The sequence below is a fragment of the Sprattus sprattus genome, assembly GCF_963457725.1.
Source record: "Sprattus sprattus genome assembly, chromosome: 19".
Taxonomy (NCBI): domain Eukaryota; kingdom Metazoa; phylum Chordata; class Actinopteri; order Clupeiformes; family Clupeidae; genus Sprattus; species Sprattus sprattus.
In genome coordinates this window covers 27,794,694-27,814,771 of record NC_137917.1, presented here as the reverse complement: position 1 = coordinate 27,814,771, position 20,078 = coordinate 27,794,694, and the positions used below count along the sequence as shown (strand labels likewise).

The following is a 20,078-nucleotide window of genomic DNA, read 5'->3' as shown; positions in this document are numbered from 1 at the left end:
GCAGCGGGACATACAAATAAGTAGGCTGATCTTTAGGACTTTAAAATAATCTTATATGTCTCTATCCTGTCATTAAACATTAAAAAAGCACTTTAGGCTACATTATGTAAGCGGCAACTGTAATTCTGACATTTTGTAAGTATTATACATGAGTTAAGACAAGGAAAATGTATGCTATATTGTTTATTGGGCAAACAAAACATAACAGCATTTGGCCAAATCTCATCAGGGCCCAATCAGTGCATTTTTGTCAACAGAGACAATACAAATATTACAAAACTACAATGGTATCTACATAGTACATCCCTCAATGTTGTATTTGGATTTGTTAGTCGCGGGGTCAAATGAATGATGCTGCCGCATAGGATTCTCGTCTTCCCATCTGAACAAAAAAAGTTAAAATTCCAAATATGAAAACTACCGTATTAGCCTACGTTTTAAATAAAGACTTAACAAACTAGGGTAGGTTAAGCTGGGCAATAGCCAGGTAGTCTACTGCCAATGCTAACTGTCCAACTTAGCTACAATTTCATTAACTTGACCATGCAGATTTTTACAACAATGCATTGGAAATTCGTAGCCTATCTTATAGAATTCCTATTTAAAAACAAACATGTGTGAGATACTTGGTACAATATTTACCTCTTCTTAAGATTGAGTTTGAGAGACTGGTGGCTACAGCTTGTGCATAGACTCGCTGGCGGCGCGCGGCAAGGTTCTCTATCTAAGTGAACGACCGGAAGAGAACATCACCAATCATTTTGCATTTAGGAAGTTGTGAAAGAGCGAAAAAATAACGTTATTAACCGGTTACCATTATTTTAGGTTAACGATTCTGATCCGGAACATAATTTTTCAAAACGTTTCTGGTTTCGTTTCTGTTCCTAGCAAAACATCAAAAGTTTCTGGTTTTCGTTTTCGTTCCGTGAACCGATTCAAAGCCTTGCTATCAAACTCCTTGCTTAAACGTGTTGTGATGTTTGCCATTAATTTGAGAGTATTATTTATTTTTAATAACCAGGGCCCTTGGTGTTCTTAATCTGGTTTTGCTCACTGGTCTTATTTGACTTGTTGGCTGTTGACCACGAATTGCCCTTCACATGGAGTAAGGTGAGGACACTCCCTGAAGCTGTCATGCATGACATTTCACACTGTACTCCTCCCTCCCCTTTTACAACCCGCCTCATGCTCAATTGCCTTCTAGGGCGAAGGGTATGAGGGTATGGGCGTGGAAGGTACACAGTAATCAACACCACTTCAGAGCAAAGTGTATTTATTCGCAAGTCGCGATGTATCTCATTCTCATTTCACAACGGACTCTGGCAACAATGAATCTCTTGATTCAGCTCATTTTCTTAGCAGCTTTTACAAATTTAACTTCGTCTACGGCGCATGATGGTAAGTTTAGCTGAACTGTTGTAAAACATAACTGTTTGAAGTAAAGATTTGTAAATATTTAAAGAAATACATTATTTATATAACAAAGCACGTCTTTATATGGCCTTTAACTCTGGATGTACAGCAGGATACTGCATAAGCTATAGGCTTACCTAATATGGATGCCGTAAATCTAATATATTGACGTAATTAATGATTGATTGATTTTTGTCAATATTATTACGATTCTGTAGAGTAAACATAATTCACTGCATGGTCTTGTGTCTGGATAACTACAGGACCACTGATCCACACCAAGCTAGGAGCCCTAAGAGGTGAATACTTGCGTGTGAGAGGAAAGACAACAGTGGTCCACTCATACCTGGGCGTGCCCTTCGCTAAACCACCTGTGGGACCCCTCAGGCTGGCCCGTCCCCAACCTGTGCAGGGATGGGAGGGGGTCAGGGATGCCACCAAGCAGCCATATATGTAAGTCAATGAGGTCATACTCTCAATATTTATGAGGGGCCACTGCTGACACTACAATCATCCTTTACTACTTGATTGATTGTAATGTTAAGACTGTGGTGGTTTACCATACAACTTGTCCTTATACACACATCTGTCTCCTTAAACAATCATCTGTGTCCTTTAACACACATCTGTGTCCTTAAACACACATCTGTGTCATTTAACACACATCTGTGTCCTTTCACACACATCTGTGTCCTTTCACACACATCCGATACAGGGCACAGAAAGGGCAGATATAGGGCAGATATGGGGCAGATATAGGGCAGATATAGGGCAGATATAGGGCAGATATAGGGCAGATATAGGGCACAGATAAAGGCAGCTCAAGCTCCAGTCACACTAGCACTGTCAGGCTGTACTCAGGGATTGAACCCGAAATAATGTATGTGGGGAACCAGCGCTTTAGGCAAGTGAGCTAGTAAGAGGACCCAGTTCAGGGATGATGAAAAAACGTAGTAATCCACACACAGGAGATCAGTGGTAGCTCCAAAACACAGAAGCTCAAAACCAGGGCAAAAGGCTGATAAACTGAATAATATACAAAATGTAGCCTTCAGACGAGCCTGAACGATAGCTACCTTGAGAGACGCAGCAAGACACCAACCCGGAACCAGCTAAACCTAGAGGCACCTCAGTGCATGCAAGGGCTGCTTGTCTCGTACAAAGATTCACAAAGACTATGTGCTTGAGAGCACGACCAAATAACATAGGGACAAAAACAATCTTACGACCCGATAAAGGGCAGTGAAACTAGCCAGGTGTTTAACTCCTGGCTTATTGTGAGTCAGGATGCAAACATACAATGTGACACAGGTGAGGGCACACATTTAGTTACAGGTGAGGGCACACAATAAGTTACAGGTGAGGGCACACATTTAGTTACAGGTGAGGGCACACATTTAGTTACAGGTGAGGGCACATAACGGGAAACAGGTGAGGGCACATAACGGGAAACAGGTGAGGGCACACAATTAGTTACAGGTGAGGGCACACAATTGGTTACAGGTGAGGGCACACAACGGGAAACAGGTGAGGGCACACAACGGGAAACAGGTGAGGGCACATAACGGGAAACAGATGAGAACAGGTAATGGGGATCAGGTGAGGGAACATAACAGGAAACAGGTGGGGCTCACAAAGAAAACAAAGACACATCTCAACACAAAAAACACTAAGTCTGTGAAAAGGTCCTTTTGCCACCAGAGGCAGCCAAATCGTGGCAATGGCTGACACGATCGTGACAAGCACACACATTTCTAAACACCCAAATCAAATGTTTTAAAGAGAGTGCCATTGTGACATCCCTCACATGTATATAGTAATTATTGTAACAAGGTGAAGGTACAATTTTTGCAGTTGTGCTCCTAGTAGAAAACTTAAACATTCAAAACTAAAACATTAGGCATTGTTTGGGTTTCGCACTTTAAAACTGAACTACAAAAATCGTATTGTGTGTCCACAATCACCCATTATGTTGTCTCATTTCTGATGTGTTTTAGGTGTTTACAAAACCGACAGATGTCTCTCGACATCTCAGACAGCCTTGGCATGGATGTGGAGATTCCTGAGGTATCTGAGGACTGCCTCTACCTCAATGTCTACACTCCTGCCAGACCGGCTGAAGATGCCAAGTTACCTGTGAGTTCAACCATAACATGACGGCACAGGCCATAGCTCTGATCTGCGTTTTTTGAAATGATGTCCAGATCCCCTTCCAATGAATTGCTAAATGTATATAGGTTATTAAATGTAATAACAGATGCTATGTGTCTGATCCTGATTTTTAGTGTGTGTCTGAGGTAATGTGCTGCTGATTGACAGTGTGTGTCTGAGGTAATGTGCTGCTGATTGTCAGTGTGTGTCTGAGGTAATGTGCTGCTGTCCTTCAGGTCATGGTGTGGATCCATGGTGGAGCGTTTACTATGGGCTCTGCCTCCTTTTATGACGGATCTGTCCTGGCAGCCTATCAGAACGTGGTTGTGGTCCTGATTCAGTACAGAGTTGGAATGCTGGGCTTATTTAGGTGAGATTGCAGTCAGTGTTCTGGAAGAGACATGGTCCCTTACACTCTTAGTCAGTCAGTAGACAGAATGTGCCAATTAGACATGGCCCATGGCCATTAACATCAGTGTGGTCATTATCATTTAGTTTGTGAAGATGCTTTTATCCTTCTATACTTCTACTTATACTACTACTTTTTTTAAATACCGCTTCAGTCTGAGCATGTGTCTGTGTGTCCAGATCACACAGGCAGAGTCAAGGCATGCTTTTTATTTTGTCTCCTACCAGCACTGGGGATGATAACGCCCCGGGAAACATGGGCCTCTTGGACCAGGTGGCTGCACTGCAGTGGGTCCAGGAGAACATCCAGAGCTTTGGAGGGGATCCCTCCTCTGTCACCATATTCGGAGAGTCAGCAGGGGGAATGAGCGTGTCACTGCAGGTGGGTTCTGTGCTTAGGTGCTTGATGTTTGCCATGAAAACATGAATCTCATTTTCAGAAGCCTTCATAAAAAAAAGATCTTACGTTCTAGGCTATTCATTGAAATTGGAGTTCAGCTTTTTTGTTTGGTTTTGTCATTTAGTTAAAAGTAATCAACACCACTTCAGTGTTATGTTTGTTTGTCAGTTTGTCAGTGTTTGTTTGTCAGTGGACCACACCTAGAGTTTTTTGCCAATGTATCTGTGTGTAGTATATTTGCTTATTTACAAAATAATTTGAAGGAGTTGTAGGAGTACTTTTTTTTATGAATGCTGAATGCCGTGACATTCATCTGTATGTACACATACAGGTACGCACTGGTCAATAACCTTGGCACTGGTCAATGACCTTGGCACTGGTCAATGACCTTGGCACTGGTCAATGACCTTGGCATTTATTATGTTTATTGAATTACTTCTTGTAGGTCCTTTCACCCTTGAGCTCTGGTCTGTTCCACCGAGGCATTGCTGAAAGTGGCACCGCAGCCATAGATGAAATCATCAGCGAACAGCCATTGGCCTTAGCTATGGTGATGACCTTTCACTACCTGTACCTTGTTTTGCATTGTGATGCTGAAGTGTTGGGTGGGTAGCTGAGATCAGAGCCCATTTTCCTTAGATGCTTTTCACTGTTCCCTTAGATGGTGGCCAATGCATCAAACTGTGCTGGCACAAAGCCACATGAGATGGTGGACTGTGTGATGCAGATGTCGACCGAGGATGTTTTAAAGATTGCAGAGGTGAGACGTTATGGTCCTTAACTTCTAGACGAGAGGAGAAAAATGGTTTAACTTTAAACTTGTGTAATGGGTTGATGTTTCTCATCTATTTTTTTACAATGTCCCTGATTTCACAGAATCCTGCCTTCCAGTTTTTGATAACGGTCGACAAACATTTTTTACCAAAACATGCGCAAGACCTTATAAAATCCCATGAGTTCAACAAAGTACCATTAATTAATGGCATCACCAATGATGAATGTGGATGGTTACTGCCTGCGGTAAGTATACATAACATACACATAAGAAAACATGACTAAACCATAATCATCATTCAGTGTATTGCTGATGAAGCTGAATTGGTCTTGTGATGCAAGGATGGCTTGGGTTGATGTGGTTTTTTTTTTAGTCTTTTGCAATACCTGGCTGGGTAGATGGGATGGATCCTGAGACCATCAAACAGACTGTCGCTGCCTTCTTCCCTAATGTAAGCCTCCGCATCAAGTAATCTGCATAGTTGACCGAGTCAGTGTCATGGCATGAAGTTTTTTTATATCAACAGCAACCAACGAAAATGTCTGCTTTTAGGTAGAAGACAGTATCATCGACCTGATTTCGGAGCAGTACCTGGGGACAGGAGAGGACGTGGTCAAAAACAGGGATGGATTCACAGAGCTTATTGGGGATATCATGTTCAACATTCCTGCCATCAAGTTATCAAATGCTCACAGAGGTACGAAAAGAGTGCGAGATAGGCCAGCACATACTAAGCTGTGTGCTGGGTTAACTCTGAATACTAAGCTGTGTGCTGGGTTAACTTCACATACTAAGCTGTGTACTGGGTTTACTTCACACTATAAACTGTGTGCTGGGTTAACTTCACATACTAAGCTGTGTGCTGGGTTAACTTCACATACTAAGCTCTGTGCTGGGATAACTTCACATACTAAGCTGTGTACTGGGTAAACTTCACATACTAAGCTGTGGGCTGGGTTAACTTCACATACTAAGCTGTGTGCTTGGTTAACTTCACATACTAAGCTCTGTGCTGGGATAACTTCACATACTAAGCTGTGTACTGGGTAAACTTCACATACTAAACTGTGGGCTGGGTTAACTTCACATACTAAGCTGTGGGCTGGGTTAACTTCACATACTAAGCTGCGTGCTGGGTTAACTTCACATACTAAGATGTGTGCTGGGTTAACTTCACATACTAAGCTGTGTGCTGGGTTAACTTCACATACTAAGCTGTTTGCTGGGTTTACTTCACATACTAAGCTGTGTGCTGGGTTAACTTCACATACTAAGCTGTGTGCTGGGTTAACTTCACATACTAAGCTGTTTGCTGGGTTTACTTCACATACTAAGCTGTGTGCTGGGTTAACTTCACATACTAAGCTGTGTGCTGGGTTAACTTCACATACTAAGATGTGTGCTGGGTTAACTTCACATACTAAGATGTGTGCTGGGTTTACTTCACATACTAAGATGTGTGCTGGGTTAACTTCACATACTAAGCTGTGTGCTGGGTTAACTTCACATACTAAGCTGTGTGCTGGGTTAACTTCACACTCTTAGCTGTGTGCTGGGTTAACTAGGGTGACCAGATTTGAGTTTGGGAAAAATAGGACGCACAGCAGCTTTACCCTCATCTGAAAAAAACATACACAATCAAACAGGCGCTTGGCGCGACCTGACTCTGAAATTATAACAACCTGTTTAATAGAGGCATGGACGGTTTAAGAAACCACGGGCCCCTGGGCCTGGACATGTGTACTGTGCCTCTGGCTGTGCTCAGTCAGTTTGTAGGTCTTGACGTTCAGATTCTGCGCCTAAAATAGCTATATCGTATAGTCTCGTCACCTGATCACATATAGACTTGACATTGGCGAAGAAGAAGATACATATTACGCAGCAATCCTCATTGCATATCTGTTTATGACAAATAACAAATTAAATAAGAAATTATTCATTTAATTGAATCGGCTTTTTAATAGTGTCTATAGTGTATGTACGATAAGCATATCATTGTGTTAAAGATTGTTACTGGCGATTTCCCCCTAAAAATAATGACAACCATGACAAGGACAGGTTTGCCATTTCGAGGGCATATAAAGCATAAGGTACTTTTCCAAACTTCATATAATTCATCTTTGATCATGGGCGTGTTTACCCAGAAAACAAAATTACGTCCCCTTGACGTCCTCTCATTGTCCTCTCCGAACGTTCCCTAAACGTTAGTGTATGGTTCCCTTGACAGCCTAGAGATGTTCTGCAGGATGTTCCAAGATGTCCTGGGGACGTTATTCAAGGACGTTCAAAGGACGCACCGTGAACGTAGCAGGGACTGTAGGTAAGGGAATTAGGACTGAATAATGTGCTAGCTAACTGTCATATCGCTATATTAGAATGTAACGTAAATGACTAATAATTAACACTTACACAGTTCATAGGAATTAAACGTAGGTCACCTAAACATGTTTATCACAGTGCGAGACAGCCAACAAACTTCCAGTCATTGTTTTCGAGGGTGTGAGGAAAAGCATATGTTTCTAACTGTCACAGCTGTTGCCTATCCCACGAGAAGAGCATTTGAACAAAAAGGTCCGTCAACAGAAACCAATAGGCTACTAAAGTGTGTGCGTGTCCATGACAACTAAAGTTGCAGGCTGGTTAGTAAACGAAAGACTGAATGCGAACGTCAGTGGGACGTTTTTGAAGGACCGAATGCGAACGACACCCATAGGACCACTGGTAAAAGTTACTGTTATGCTTTTGATGGCCATCCTATGCATTGATATATAAATTTATGTGGTAGCAAAACACCTACACACACCGCCCTCTAAGTGGACGACCCAAGTTCGATCCCTGTCCACTGCAGGATGCCTATCACACACACACACACACACACATACACACGCACACTCACACACGGACACTCACACACACACACACATAAACACCAACCCTTTGTCATCACTAATTTCCACAGATTCTGGTGCACCTGTTTACACGTATGAGTTCCAGCATCCTCCCAGCGTACTCTTGCATAAGCGCCCAAGCTTTGTGAAGGCAGATCACGGAGACGATCTTCCATTTGTGTTTGGAGAATGCTTCATGAAAGGCCATGTCAAGAGAAATGGTAAGGTTTATGCAGATGTGGGTAGCAACGCTTGTTTACATGTACATGTAGTAAATAATAATAAATTGTACTCATAGGAATACATTTAATGCAGAATACCTTTCACTCTTCCTTGAATACATTTGAGATAAAAAAAAATTATAGTCCATTACATTAGGCCACGTATTCTACACTACTTTTACATTTAAAAAACTGTATTCACATTCTAGCTTTGTCGACTGCTTTAGTTACATGGTTGGTGGTTTAACTGTAAGACTGATATTCTAACACGTAGCCTATCTCTTTGGTCTCTACCAGGCACCTTCACAGAGGAGGAAGACGAGCTTTGTAGGACATTGATGTCATACTGGGGCAACTTCGCTCGCACCGGGTAATTTACATCATTGTGAACAGTGCACTTTTATTTTTAAGCAAATGTGTTAAATTTAAGCAGCACAACGGAGGAATTGCTAATTGCTAAACCGCACTGGGTAATTTAGCTAAATTGTGAACAGTGGACTTTTATTTTTAATCAAATGTGTATTAAGAAGGACTGAAACTTGATGACCAAGTGATGAGAAGATTTTGGTGTACATCACAAGACACAGAAATGAGACAGAAAATAATGAAGGAATTTAAAGCAGCAATAAGTCGTTTTTGGCAAGTGTGTGTGTGTGTCATTATTTCAGATGTCCCAATGGTGCTGGGTTAACCCACTGGCCTATGTACGGTGCAAGGGAAGAGTACTTGGAGATTGGGCTAAAGCAGCAGGTGGGAAACCATCTAAGGGCCGACCGCTTCACCTTCTGGACAGAGACATTTCCCAAGAAGATCCAGGAGAAGCAGCAGCAGCAGCGCAGTGCCGAGCTGTAGACGGCTTATTCAATAATGATGTAGTGTGATAATGCATCAGTGAAACAATTTTTATGGTTTGAAGATGATAAAATGTAACCTCTGTAATAAGTTAACCAAGTGACACAATTCCAAAAATTGCACTCATTAAAACCCCCAACAATGAGAATAGTAGTATAGAGCTGTGCAGCTAGTGGGTTCAACTTAGACCTGCAAAACTGGTGGCGTTTATTAAGGTATTGAACAAACTATGAACACTTCCATGTGTGATATTTTTTTCTGTTTTGAGATGACACCTCCTCAAGCCAAGTACACACTTTGCAAGATGTTGCACTAAAAACTAAAGTGAAATAAAAACCCAACAATAAGAATAGATCTGGCGGCGCATTTGGAACAGAAGGCAGGTGCTTTGGAACAGAGACACTCTATCCAATATTCCATTTGGAAGACACACACACACACACACACACACACAGACACACACACACACATACACACACACACACACACACACACACACACACACACACACACACGGTGGACCATGGGGAACCTTTAAAAACTACATTTCCCATGGTCAGGATGAATGCCTACATTTAATGATAAAGCCAAATACCACTTTGCAGAATTTTGTCCACACAAAAACTAAAACTCTCATGTTTCAGCAAAGACATGCGAACATGGTGACCTGTCCTTGCACACACACACGCACACACACACACACACACACACACACACACATACACACTGTCCTTGCAGCATCAGAGGGGATGGTTTAAATCATGCGCTGACTGATAGTAATACCCGTTATAATTGTGAAGAATAATGTTAATAAAGATCTCATTTCATCGATGAAAGAAACCCATTTCCTCACTGTAGGAAAGTTTGTCGGCCCAAATGTATTTTATTTGGGGACCACAAATGACCTATAATCACCCTTTAATCATTTAATTCAGGTTTTACTGGATAATGGAAATAGTTTTGTCCATGGTGTTTTTTGTGTGGATCATTTCATAATAAAGATGTTCATGGAGAGCATTTCACAGACACACAGTGTGTGTGTGTGTGTGTGTGTGTGAGTGTGTGAGTGTGTGTGTGTGTGTGTGTGTGCCTTAAGAAAAAAAGAAAGATGCATGTGTGAGAACCCACTAGACACACAGTCGTGGGTGTCTTAGAGATGCCTGAATAGTCAGAGAGGCCTTAAGTACAACGTTAAATATGCACTCTGGTTCCATCTTGGGATAGATATGCAATGTGTAAAACTTCCCCACTACGCAGTGTCTCAATAAACTACCTACTATGTCTGTCTGTCCTAGGCTACCAACCTGGACTAGGTGCCACTTTAAACACATCTTAATTTAGATTTCTACTAGGTTCCCCTTTAAACACATCTGAATTTAGATATCTACTAGGTGCCCCTTGAAACACATCTGAATTTAGATATCCACTAGGTGCCCCTTTAAGCACATCTGAATTTAGATATCCACTAGTGAATTCTCAATTCAAATGTGTTTAAAGGGGCTTGGTCAAATTCAGGATTAATGACAGGCACAATGAAGCTCTTTTATTGGCTAGCTGAATTAATAAAAAAGAAAAAACTGATCCACCCCAACATCATCAAGAAGCCTGCTGGTTTTAAAGAGCACATAAGTGAAATGGTGTGTCAGTCTAGGAAAGAGGCTTCATTGCTGATGAAGGGTTAAGAGGCATATTGTTTATTTGTTATAAAAAATATTTATTATAACAGATTTGTGCAACCATACATTTTCAGGAAACAGGTCTCAATGTGTCTTATATTATCTGGTTTACTGTAGCAAGTAGAAAAATAAATTTAACCAGATGAATTATGCTTTTACAGGGCCCTTGGTGTTCTTAATCCAGATGAATTATGTTTATAAAGGGCCCTTGGTGTTCTTAATCCAGATGAATTATGTTTATACAGGGCCCTTGGTGTTCTTAATCCAGTTTAACCAGATGAATAATGTTTATACAGGGCCCTTGGTGTTCTTAATCCAGTTTAACCAGATGAATAATGCTTATACAGGGTCCTTGGTGATCTTAATCCAGTTTTGCTCACTGGTCATTTTGACTGGCTGGCTGTTGACAACCAATATCCCTTCACGTGGATTAGGTGAAGAAACTCCACGAGGCTGTCATGCATGACATTTGCACTGTGCTCGTCCCTCCCCTTTTACAACTTGCCTCGGTGTCAATTGCTTTCTAGGGCGAAGGGTATGGGCGTGTAAGGTACACGGTAATCAACACCACTTCAGAGCAAAGTTTATGAGCTGCAGGTCGCGTTGTAGCTCCTTCTCAATTCACAACGGACTCTGGCAACAATGAATCTCTTGATTCAGCTCATTTTCTTAGCAGCTGTTACATATTTGACTTCGTCTACGGCGCATGATGGTAAGTTTAGCTGAACTGTTGTAAAACATAACTGTTTAAAAACTTCATTGTCCCTTCTTTGCATAAGTGGAAAGATTTGTAAATATTGTGAAAGAAATGCAAGATTTGTATTACAAAGCACGTCTTTATATGGCCTTAAACTCTGAATGTTCAGCAGCAAAATTCATAAGCTATATACTTACCTAATATGGATGCCGTAAAGATAACAAATTGGCGTAATGAAACATGAAGACCTCAATGAAACAGCATGTAATAGTGAATTTACTTGTATTCTGTAGAGTAACCATAATTCACCCCATGGTGTTGTTGTCTGGATAACTACAGGACCACTGATCCACACCAAGCTGGGAGCCCTCAGGGGCCAATACACGCGCGTGGGGGGAAAGACAACAGTGGTCCACTCATACCTGGGCGTGCCCTTCGCTAAACCACCTGTGGGACCCCTCAGGTTGGCCCGTCCCCAACCTCTGCAGCGATGGGAGGGGGTCAGGGATGCCACCAAGCATCCATATATGTAAGTTAATGAGGTCATACTCTCAATATTTATCAGGGACAATTTTTGTCAAAACAATCATCCTTTACAACTTGATTGATTGTTATGTTAAAACTGTGGTGGTTTACCATACAACGTGTCCTTATACACACATCTGTGTCCTTATACACACATCTGCAGTCTCCCTCACTCTCTTCCTTACGCTCCTTTGCAACTTGCCTCACATCGTGTCAAAGCGGAAAGCGAACACCGGTCTGATATGCCGTGTAGTGCATTTTAAAATACTACTCTCACACGGTCATCGTGGGTTTTGCTCGAACTTTACTGGAGTGACTTTCAACATGTACCCTAACTTCACCGGTGCAGAGGTGGAGGTACGGTTGCAGAATATAGATGTGTCCATTCTATTCCACAGTGGCTATATCCAGGCAATTGAGTTCAGTGCTTATTTATTTATTCAATGCCATGTGCAGTGTTCGTGTAGTGCTTTTATTTTTGTTAGGACATCACAATGCCTCGTAGAATCATGACTATAAATGTGAAATGTAATTGTTTATGATACAAATATTCTCGTACTTATTATTATTAGAATTATTTTAATCCGAGGATGTCTGTAGAATTGATGTGAACACGATCACCAACAATTTCTCACAAATTCAGCCCTAAAGAACTTGCACTCTCAATCTGGCCGATTTTTGCCTTCTAAATTCTGTTCAAAGTTAGCTGAATATAGGGCACAGATGGGGCAGATATAGAGCAGATATAGGGCACATATAGGGCACATATAGGGCACATATAGGGCACAGATGAAGTCAGCTCAGGCTCCAGTCAGACTAGCACACACGTATCTAAACACCCAAATCAAATGTTTTAAAGAGAGCGCCATTGTTATATCACTGAAATGTATTTACAGTAATTATTGTAGCATGGTGAAGGTCAAATTCTGCAGTTGTGCTCCTGGTAGAAAGCTTAAACATTCAAAATTAAAACATAAGGTATTGTTTGGGTTCCGCACATATAACTGAACTACACAAATCGTATTGTGTGTCCACAATCACCCATTATGAGCAAGGGTGGTCTCTTTTCTGTTTTAGGTGTGTTCAAAACCGACAGTTTTCTGTGAACTTGTCAGAAATGTTCGGCGTGGAGATGGAGATTCCTGAGGTATCTGAGGACTGTCTCTACCTAAATGTCTACACTCCTGCCAGACCGGCTGAAGATGCCAAGTTACCTGTGAGTTCAACCATAACATGACGGCACAGGCCATAGCTCTGATCTGCTTCTTTGAAATGATGTACAGATCCCCTTCCAATGAATTGCTTAATGTATATACAGTAGGTTCTTAAATGTAATAACAAGTGCTATGTGTCTGATCCTTATTGTCAGTGTGTGTCTGAGGTAATGTGCTGCTGATTGTCAGTGTGTGTCTGAGGTAATATGCTGCTGATTGTCAGTGTGTGTCTGAGGTAATGTGCTGCTGATTGTCAGTGTGTGTCTGAGGTAATGTGCTGGTGTCCTTCAGGTCATGGTGTGGATCCATGGAGGAGGGTTTGCTATTGGCTACGCCTCCTATTATGACGGATCTGTCCTGGCAGCCTATCAGAATGTGGTTGTGGTGATGATTCAGTACAGACTTGGAATGCTGGGCTTTTTCAGGTGAGATTGCAGTCAGTGTTCTGGAAGACACCTGGTCCTTTACACTCTTAGTCAGTCAGTAGACAGAATGTGCCAATTAGACATAATGGCCACTAATATCAGTGTGGTAATTATCATTTAGTTTGTGAAGATACTGGATACTATGTCCATGGCCACTTATATCAGTGTCATTATGAACGTGTGGGTAGGATACTTATTTAGTGTATAAAGTGTCATGCTTATTTTGTTTTCTTGCATTTAATTGATATCAATCCCAAAATGAAAGATGTGCTTAATTAGGTTGCAGCCTTTCTGTATTATGAACATACACTTTTCTACATTCTACAACCCTGTTTTTTATTTATTTATATATTCATTATGTTGGCTTCTTTTTTTGATAAACCGCTTCAGTCTGAGCATGTGTCTGTGTGTCCAGATGACACAGGCAGAGTCAAGGCATGCTTTCTATTTTGTCTCCTACCAGCACTGGGGATGATAACGCCCCGGGAAACATGGGTTTCTTGGACCAGGTGGCTGCACTGCAGTGGGTCCAGGAGAACATCCAGAGCTTTGGAGGGGATCCCTCCTCTGTCACCATATTCGGAGAGTCAGCAGGGGGCGTCAGCGTGTCTCTGCATGTGGGTTCTGGTCTTTGGTGCTTGATGTTAACCATTGAAACATGAATCTCGTTTTTTAAGAAGCTTTAAAAAGAAAGATCATACATTCTAGGCTACGTATTGAAATTGGAGTTCAGCGTTTTTGTTTTGTCATTTAGGTCAAAGTAGTGCAATATTTATGTTTGTTTGGCAGTGCACCACACCTACAGTATTTTGCCAATGTATTTGTGTGTAGTATACTGCTTATTTACAAAATAGGACTTGTGATGCCGTGATATTCATCTCAATTTACACATAAAACTCAAGTTAAACATACAGGTATGCACTGGTCAATGACCTTGGCACTGGTCAATGACCTTGGCACTGGACAATGACCTTTGCAATGGACCATGACCTTGGCATTAATTATGTTTATTGAATCACTCCTTGTAGGTTCTGTCACCCTTGAGCTCGGGTCTGTTCCACCGAGGCATTGCTGAAAGTGGTACCTCAGCCATGGATTTCCTCATCACTGCAGACCCATTGGCCGTAGCTATGGTGACCACCTTTCACTATCTGTGCCTTGTTTTCCATTGGCCGTAGCTATGGTGATCACCTTTCACTATCTGTGCCTTGTTTTCCATTGGCCGTAGCTATGGTGATCACCTTTCACTATCTGTGCCTTGTTTTCCATTGGCCGTAGCTATGGTGATGACCTTTCACTATCTGTGCCTTTTTTTTTGCATTGTGATGCTGAAGTGTTGGATGGGTACCTCAGAGCATAGTCCATTGTCCTTAGATGCTTTTCACTGTTCCCTTAGATGATGGCCAATGCATCAAACTGTGCTGGCACAAAGCCACATGAGATGGTGGACTGTGTGATGCAGATGTCGACCGAGGATGTTATAAAGATTGCAGAGGTGAGACGTTATGGTCTTTAACTTCTAGACGAGAGGAGAAAATGGAGGTCCTAGAAGAAAGATGTTTGTCTGTTTAAAGATGTTTAATCTGCTGCTTGTGTATAACCATGCCTAAAAATGGGTCAAGGGTTATATAGTTTAATTGTAATGACCTAAAGCCCTGGCCACTTGTGTAATGGATTGATGTTTCTCATCTATTTTTACAATGTCCCTGATTTCACAGAATCCTGCCTTGATGTTTGGGGTAACAGTCGACAAATCTTTTTTGCCCAAACCTGCGCAAGACCTTATAAAATCCTATGAGTTCAACAAAGTACCATTAATAAATGGCATCAACAATGATGAATGTGGATGGTTACTGCCTTCGGTGAGTAGAGTGTAAAATTGTAAATATTAAGTGTGTTTAGGAGATTGTGTGGTAAATCAGATTAACCATTTACATAAGAAAACATGATTAAACCATAATCACCAGCCAGTGTATTGCTAATGAAGCTGAATTGGTCTGGGTCTTGGGATGATGTGTGTTTCTTAGGTTCTTGCACCACCTGGCTGGGCAGATGGGATGGATCCTGAGACCATCAAACAGTCTGTTGCCCCCGTCTTCCCAAATGTAAGCCTCTGAATTAAGTCATCTGCATAGTTGACCAAGTGTCATGGCATGAAGGTTTTTTTTAAATCAACAGCAACCAATGCAAATTTCTGCTTTTAGGTAGAAGACAGTATCATCGACCTGACTTTGGAGGAGTATCTGGGGACAGGAGAGGACAGGGTCAAAAACAGAGATGGATTCACAGAGCTCCTTGGGGATATCATGTTCAACATTCCTGCCATCAAGTTATCAAATGCTCACCGAGGTAAGAAAACAGCGTAAGAGAGTCCAGCCCATACTAAGCTCTGTGCTGGGATAACCTCACATGCTAAGCTGTGTGCTGGGTTAACTTCACATACTAAGCTGTGTGCTGGGTTAACTTCACATACTAAGCTGTGTGTTGGGATAACTTCACATACTAAGCTGTGTTCTGGGTTAATTGAGTACACTTTACTCCCTGAAGCTTTGAGAGTCGAGCTGCTAATGACCAGCGCTAGCACTACTGGGGTTTTAGTTAGCATGCTAGCCTCCCATGCACAGGGCTAGGTGTGAGTCCAGAGTAGTTAGCATGCTAGCCTCCCATGCACAGGGCTAGGTGTGAGTCCACAGTAGTTAGCATGCTAGCCTCCCATGCACAGGGCTAGGTGTGAGTCCAGAGTAGTTAGCATGCTAGCCTCCCATGCACAGGGCTAGGTGTGAGCTTGGAGTAGTTAGCATGCTAACCTCCCATGCACAGGGCTAGGTGTGAGTTTAGAGTAGTTAGCATGCTAGCCTCCCATGCATAGGGCTAGGTGTGAGCTTAGAGTAGTTAGCATGCTAGCCTCCCATGCACAGGGCTAGGTGTGAGTTTAGAGTAGTTAGCATGCTAGCCTCCCATGCACAGGGCTAGGTTTGAGTCCAGAGTAGTTAGCATGCTAGCCTCCCATGCACAGGGCTAGGTGTGAGTTTAGAGTAGTTAGCATGCTAGCCTCCCATGCACAGGGCTAGGTGTGAGTCCAGAGTCAGTGCTTCTCTCAAAAAAGGTTTTCAAACTAAGCGTCATAAACTACAAGCACTGTCATATTGCGGTTTGAGCACTTACTGAGAATGCCACACTGAGCACACTGTCTCCTCTCATGAATAAGACTACAAAGGGCAGGGCCGTTCAAAGAAGGAATTTCAATTAGGCCAGTGGTTCTTAACCTGGGTTCAATCGAACCCCAGGGGTTTGTTGAGTCACTCCCAGGGGTTCGGCAGGGGTCAAGACACACACAGTATAGCCGGTTCACACTAGCAATGTCTGGCTGTTTTTATACATACCTACGCTTTGAAGAAATAATATTTTATTTTTCAAATTACGAAGGGTTCGGCGAATGCATGATGAAGCTTGCAGGGTTCAGTACCTCCAAAATGGTTAAGAACCACTGAATTAGGCAGTTAAGTCCAAGACAGGAGTAACTCTCACATCCTGACAACAGCAGTTTTTTTCTTTTCTTTTTTCAATCTATCACACACACACACAAAAACAAACCGTTTATGTCTTCACTAATTTCCACAGATTCTGGTGCGCCTGTTTACATGTATGAGTTCCAGCATCCTCCAAGCTTTCTCTTGCCCATGCGCCCAAGCTTTGTGGGGGCAGATCACGGAGACGAAATTCTATTTGTGTTTGGAGGATTCTTAATGAAAGATTACAAGATAAATGGTAAGGTTTATGAGGAGGTGGGAAGCAACACTTGTTGATGTGTACGTGTAGTAAATAATAACCAAATGTACTTATACGAATACATTTAATGCAGACTACTTTTCACTCTTCCTCGAATACATTTAAGATTGAAAATGATAGTCCCTTACATTAGGCTACGTATTCTACACTACTTTTCCAATTAAAAAACAGTTTTCACATTCTAGTGTGGTCGTTTTACTCTAAGACTGATATTCTAACACATAGCATGTCTTTGGTCTCAGGCACCTCAAGCACCTTCACAGAGGAGGAAAACGAGCTTTCTAGGACATTGATGTCATACTGGGGCAACTTTGCTCGCACCGGGTAATTTACATCATTGTGAACAGTGCACTTTTATTTTGAATCAAATGTATATTAAAGCAGCACAACTGTAGAATGGCTAATTGCTAAACCTAGCAAAACCTGTTGAAATTTGATTTCTTTGAAACTATGACAGACTAGTGAGTCAACAACTTTCCTAACACAGTCAAACATCAAGCAAGTGCAACACAAGACAAAGCAAGACGGAAAATACAAAAAGTAATTTACTAGTCCGGCAGAGAGTAGAACCTGGGCAGCTCCAAGAAACCTACATAGTGCAATAATATGCCTGGTGACCCTGGAATGGCAATGGCACAGAGGCCATTCTCCATATAAAACGTCATTGTAGCGCGCCAATTTGTTTAAGCTGTTATGTTAAGGTAAAATTGGTAATCCTTAGCCTAACCCTGAAGTACAATTGCTACATACTGTCACTTAAAGAAGGAATTACACTTGATGACCAAGTGATGAGAAAATTTTTGTGTACATCAGAACACAAAGAAACAGAAATAAAACAGAAAATAAGGAAGTCTCTTAAGTACATTAAAGGACAGAACAATAAACAAACAACATTTAACAATAGCAATAACATAGTTAAGCCCGCTTAGAGATTTGACTGATATTTTACTGACAGCATCCATAACAGAGAAGCTGCCTTCCTTATCCCCGTCTGGTGCTGCTAGGACATTTCCCTGATATCACTGAGCACACTGTATGATCGCTCCTCAGGCTGAAGGTTACATTATATCTACATTTACATTTAGTCATTTAGCAGACGCGTTTGTCCAAAGAGACGTACAACAGTCAAGCTACGAGCATTAGAACCCTGGTGTAACAATACATACTACTTTGCATAGGAATACAAATAAAATAAACATGAAAATATAAAAGGAAAAGTGCAGGAATGTAACCGCTGTAAGTGCAGGTTAGGCACTAGTCGAAGCGCCAGTTTAGATCCCAGGTGAGTGTGTGTGCAGGTGTATTCTCAGCCTTTGTGTATGCTCATTCTGGTGTGTGTGTGTGTGTGTGTGTGTGTGTGTGTGTGTGTGTGTGTGTGTGTGTGTGTGTGTGTGTGTGTATATTCTTTCTGGTGTGTGTGTGTGTCTGTGTGTGTGTGTGTGTGTGTTTGTCATTATTTCAGATCTCCCAATGGTGCTGGGTTAACCCACTGGCCTACGTACGGTGCAAGGGAAGAGTACTTGGAGATTGGGCTAAAGCAGCAGGTGGGAAACCATCTAAAGGCCGACCGCTTCACCTTATGGACAGAGACACTTCCCAAGAAGATCCAGGAGAAGAAGCAGCAGGAGCAGCAGCATCCGCATCAGCAGCAGCAGCAGCAGCATCAGCAGCAGCGAAGTGATGAGCTGTAGACGGCTGATTCATAAATTATGTAGTGTGTGATAATTCAGTGAAACAATTTGTATAGTTTGAAGAGGATAAAGTTTAACCTCTGTAAAAAGTTAACAAAGTGACACAATTCCACAAATTGCACTTATCAAAACCCTCAACAATAGGAATAGTACTGTAGATGCATAGTTGGGCAGTGATTAGGTTTAACTTAGCCCTGCAAAACCAGTGGTAGTTATTAAGGTATTAAACAAACTGTGAATGTGTGATATTTTTTTCTGTTTTGAGATGTCACCTCAACAAGCCAAGTAAAATGTTCCAAACCTTTAATTGTTATTTGTTTTCATAACAAAAGGCTACTTGTCAGTGTGTGGGATACATCTCTTTTTTAATTTAATTTCATGTGGTAAAAGTTGTATACATTACAAACGATTTTTCAACTGCACGCCCACTTGTGTTGTTTTTTAAAAGACTGTACGTCACAAAAGTTTTAAATGGACTGAAAATTAAAAAATTATAAATACGTTGACCATCATTTCTGTCACTCAAAATGTGACAGACCTTTTCACCTTACACTTCTTTTTTTTCACTGTATTATTTTATGTAGGGAAGTGACACACACACACAGTGAAGGTTGAGGTTGACACACTAACCCGGAGCAGTGAGCTGCCATTGGCGGCGCCCGGGTAGCAGTGATCGGGGTTAGGTGCCTTGCTCAAGGGCACTTCAGCCTTGGATGTGGGCATGGAAGAGCAGTCTACCATATCCCCCACCCACATTTTTCCTACTGGTCAGGGATCGAGCCGGCCACCCTACGGTTTCCGGCCTGAAACCCTAACCAGTAGGCCACGGCTGCCCCGTAACATGAATATAAATGAGCCACGGCTGCCCCGTATCATGTATTTGTATCATGTGCTTCTGTTTGTTGTCATAATTGTTCCCTCAGGACTCCGGAGTTGTAGATAAGTATACTGTA

The 20,078-nt window shown here is 41.8% G+C and overlaps 1 protein-coding gene across 1 annotated transcript; it reads left to right on the top strand.

Moving 5' to 3' along the window:
* Window positions 1-1,222: 1,222 nt before the first annotated feature.
* On the top strand, window positions 1,223-19,125 carry ces2b (carboxylesterase 2b; the record flags this gene model as incomplete). Its single annotated transcript, XM_080858151.1, has 26 exons — window positions 1,223-1,235; window positions 1,677-1,866; window positions 3,411-3,549; window positions 3,801-3,934; window positions 4,201-4,354; window positions 4,818-4,922; window positions 5,034-5,132; window positions 5,249-5,392; window positions 5,700-5,844; window positions 8,107-8,256; window positions 8,554-8,626; window positions 8,925-9,104; window positions 9,393-9,396; window positions 11,394-11,496; window positions 11,821-12,010; window positions 13,084-13,222; window positions 13,512-13,645; window positions 14,109-14,262; window positions 14,674-14,778; window positions 15,042-15,140; window positions 15,364-15,507; window positions 15,673-15,750; window positions 15,850-15,994; window positions 17,267-17,413; window positions 17,677-17,758; window positions 18,897-19,125. 26 exons carry the CDS (start codon window positions 1,223-1,225, stop codon window positions 19,123-19,125), a joined length of 3,279 nt encoding a protein of 1,092 aa, XP_080714277.1.
* Between the last annotated feature and the right edge of the window lie 953 nt (window positions 19,126-20,078).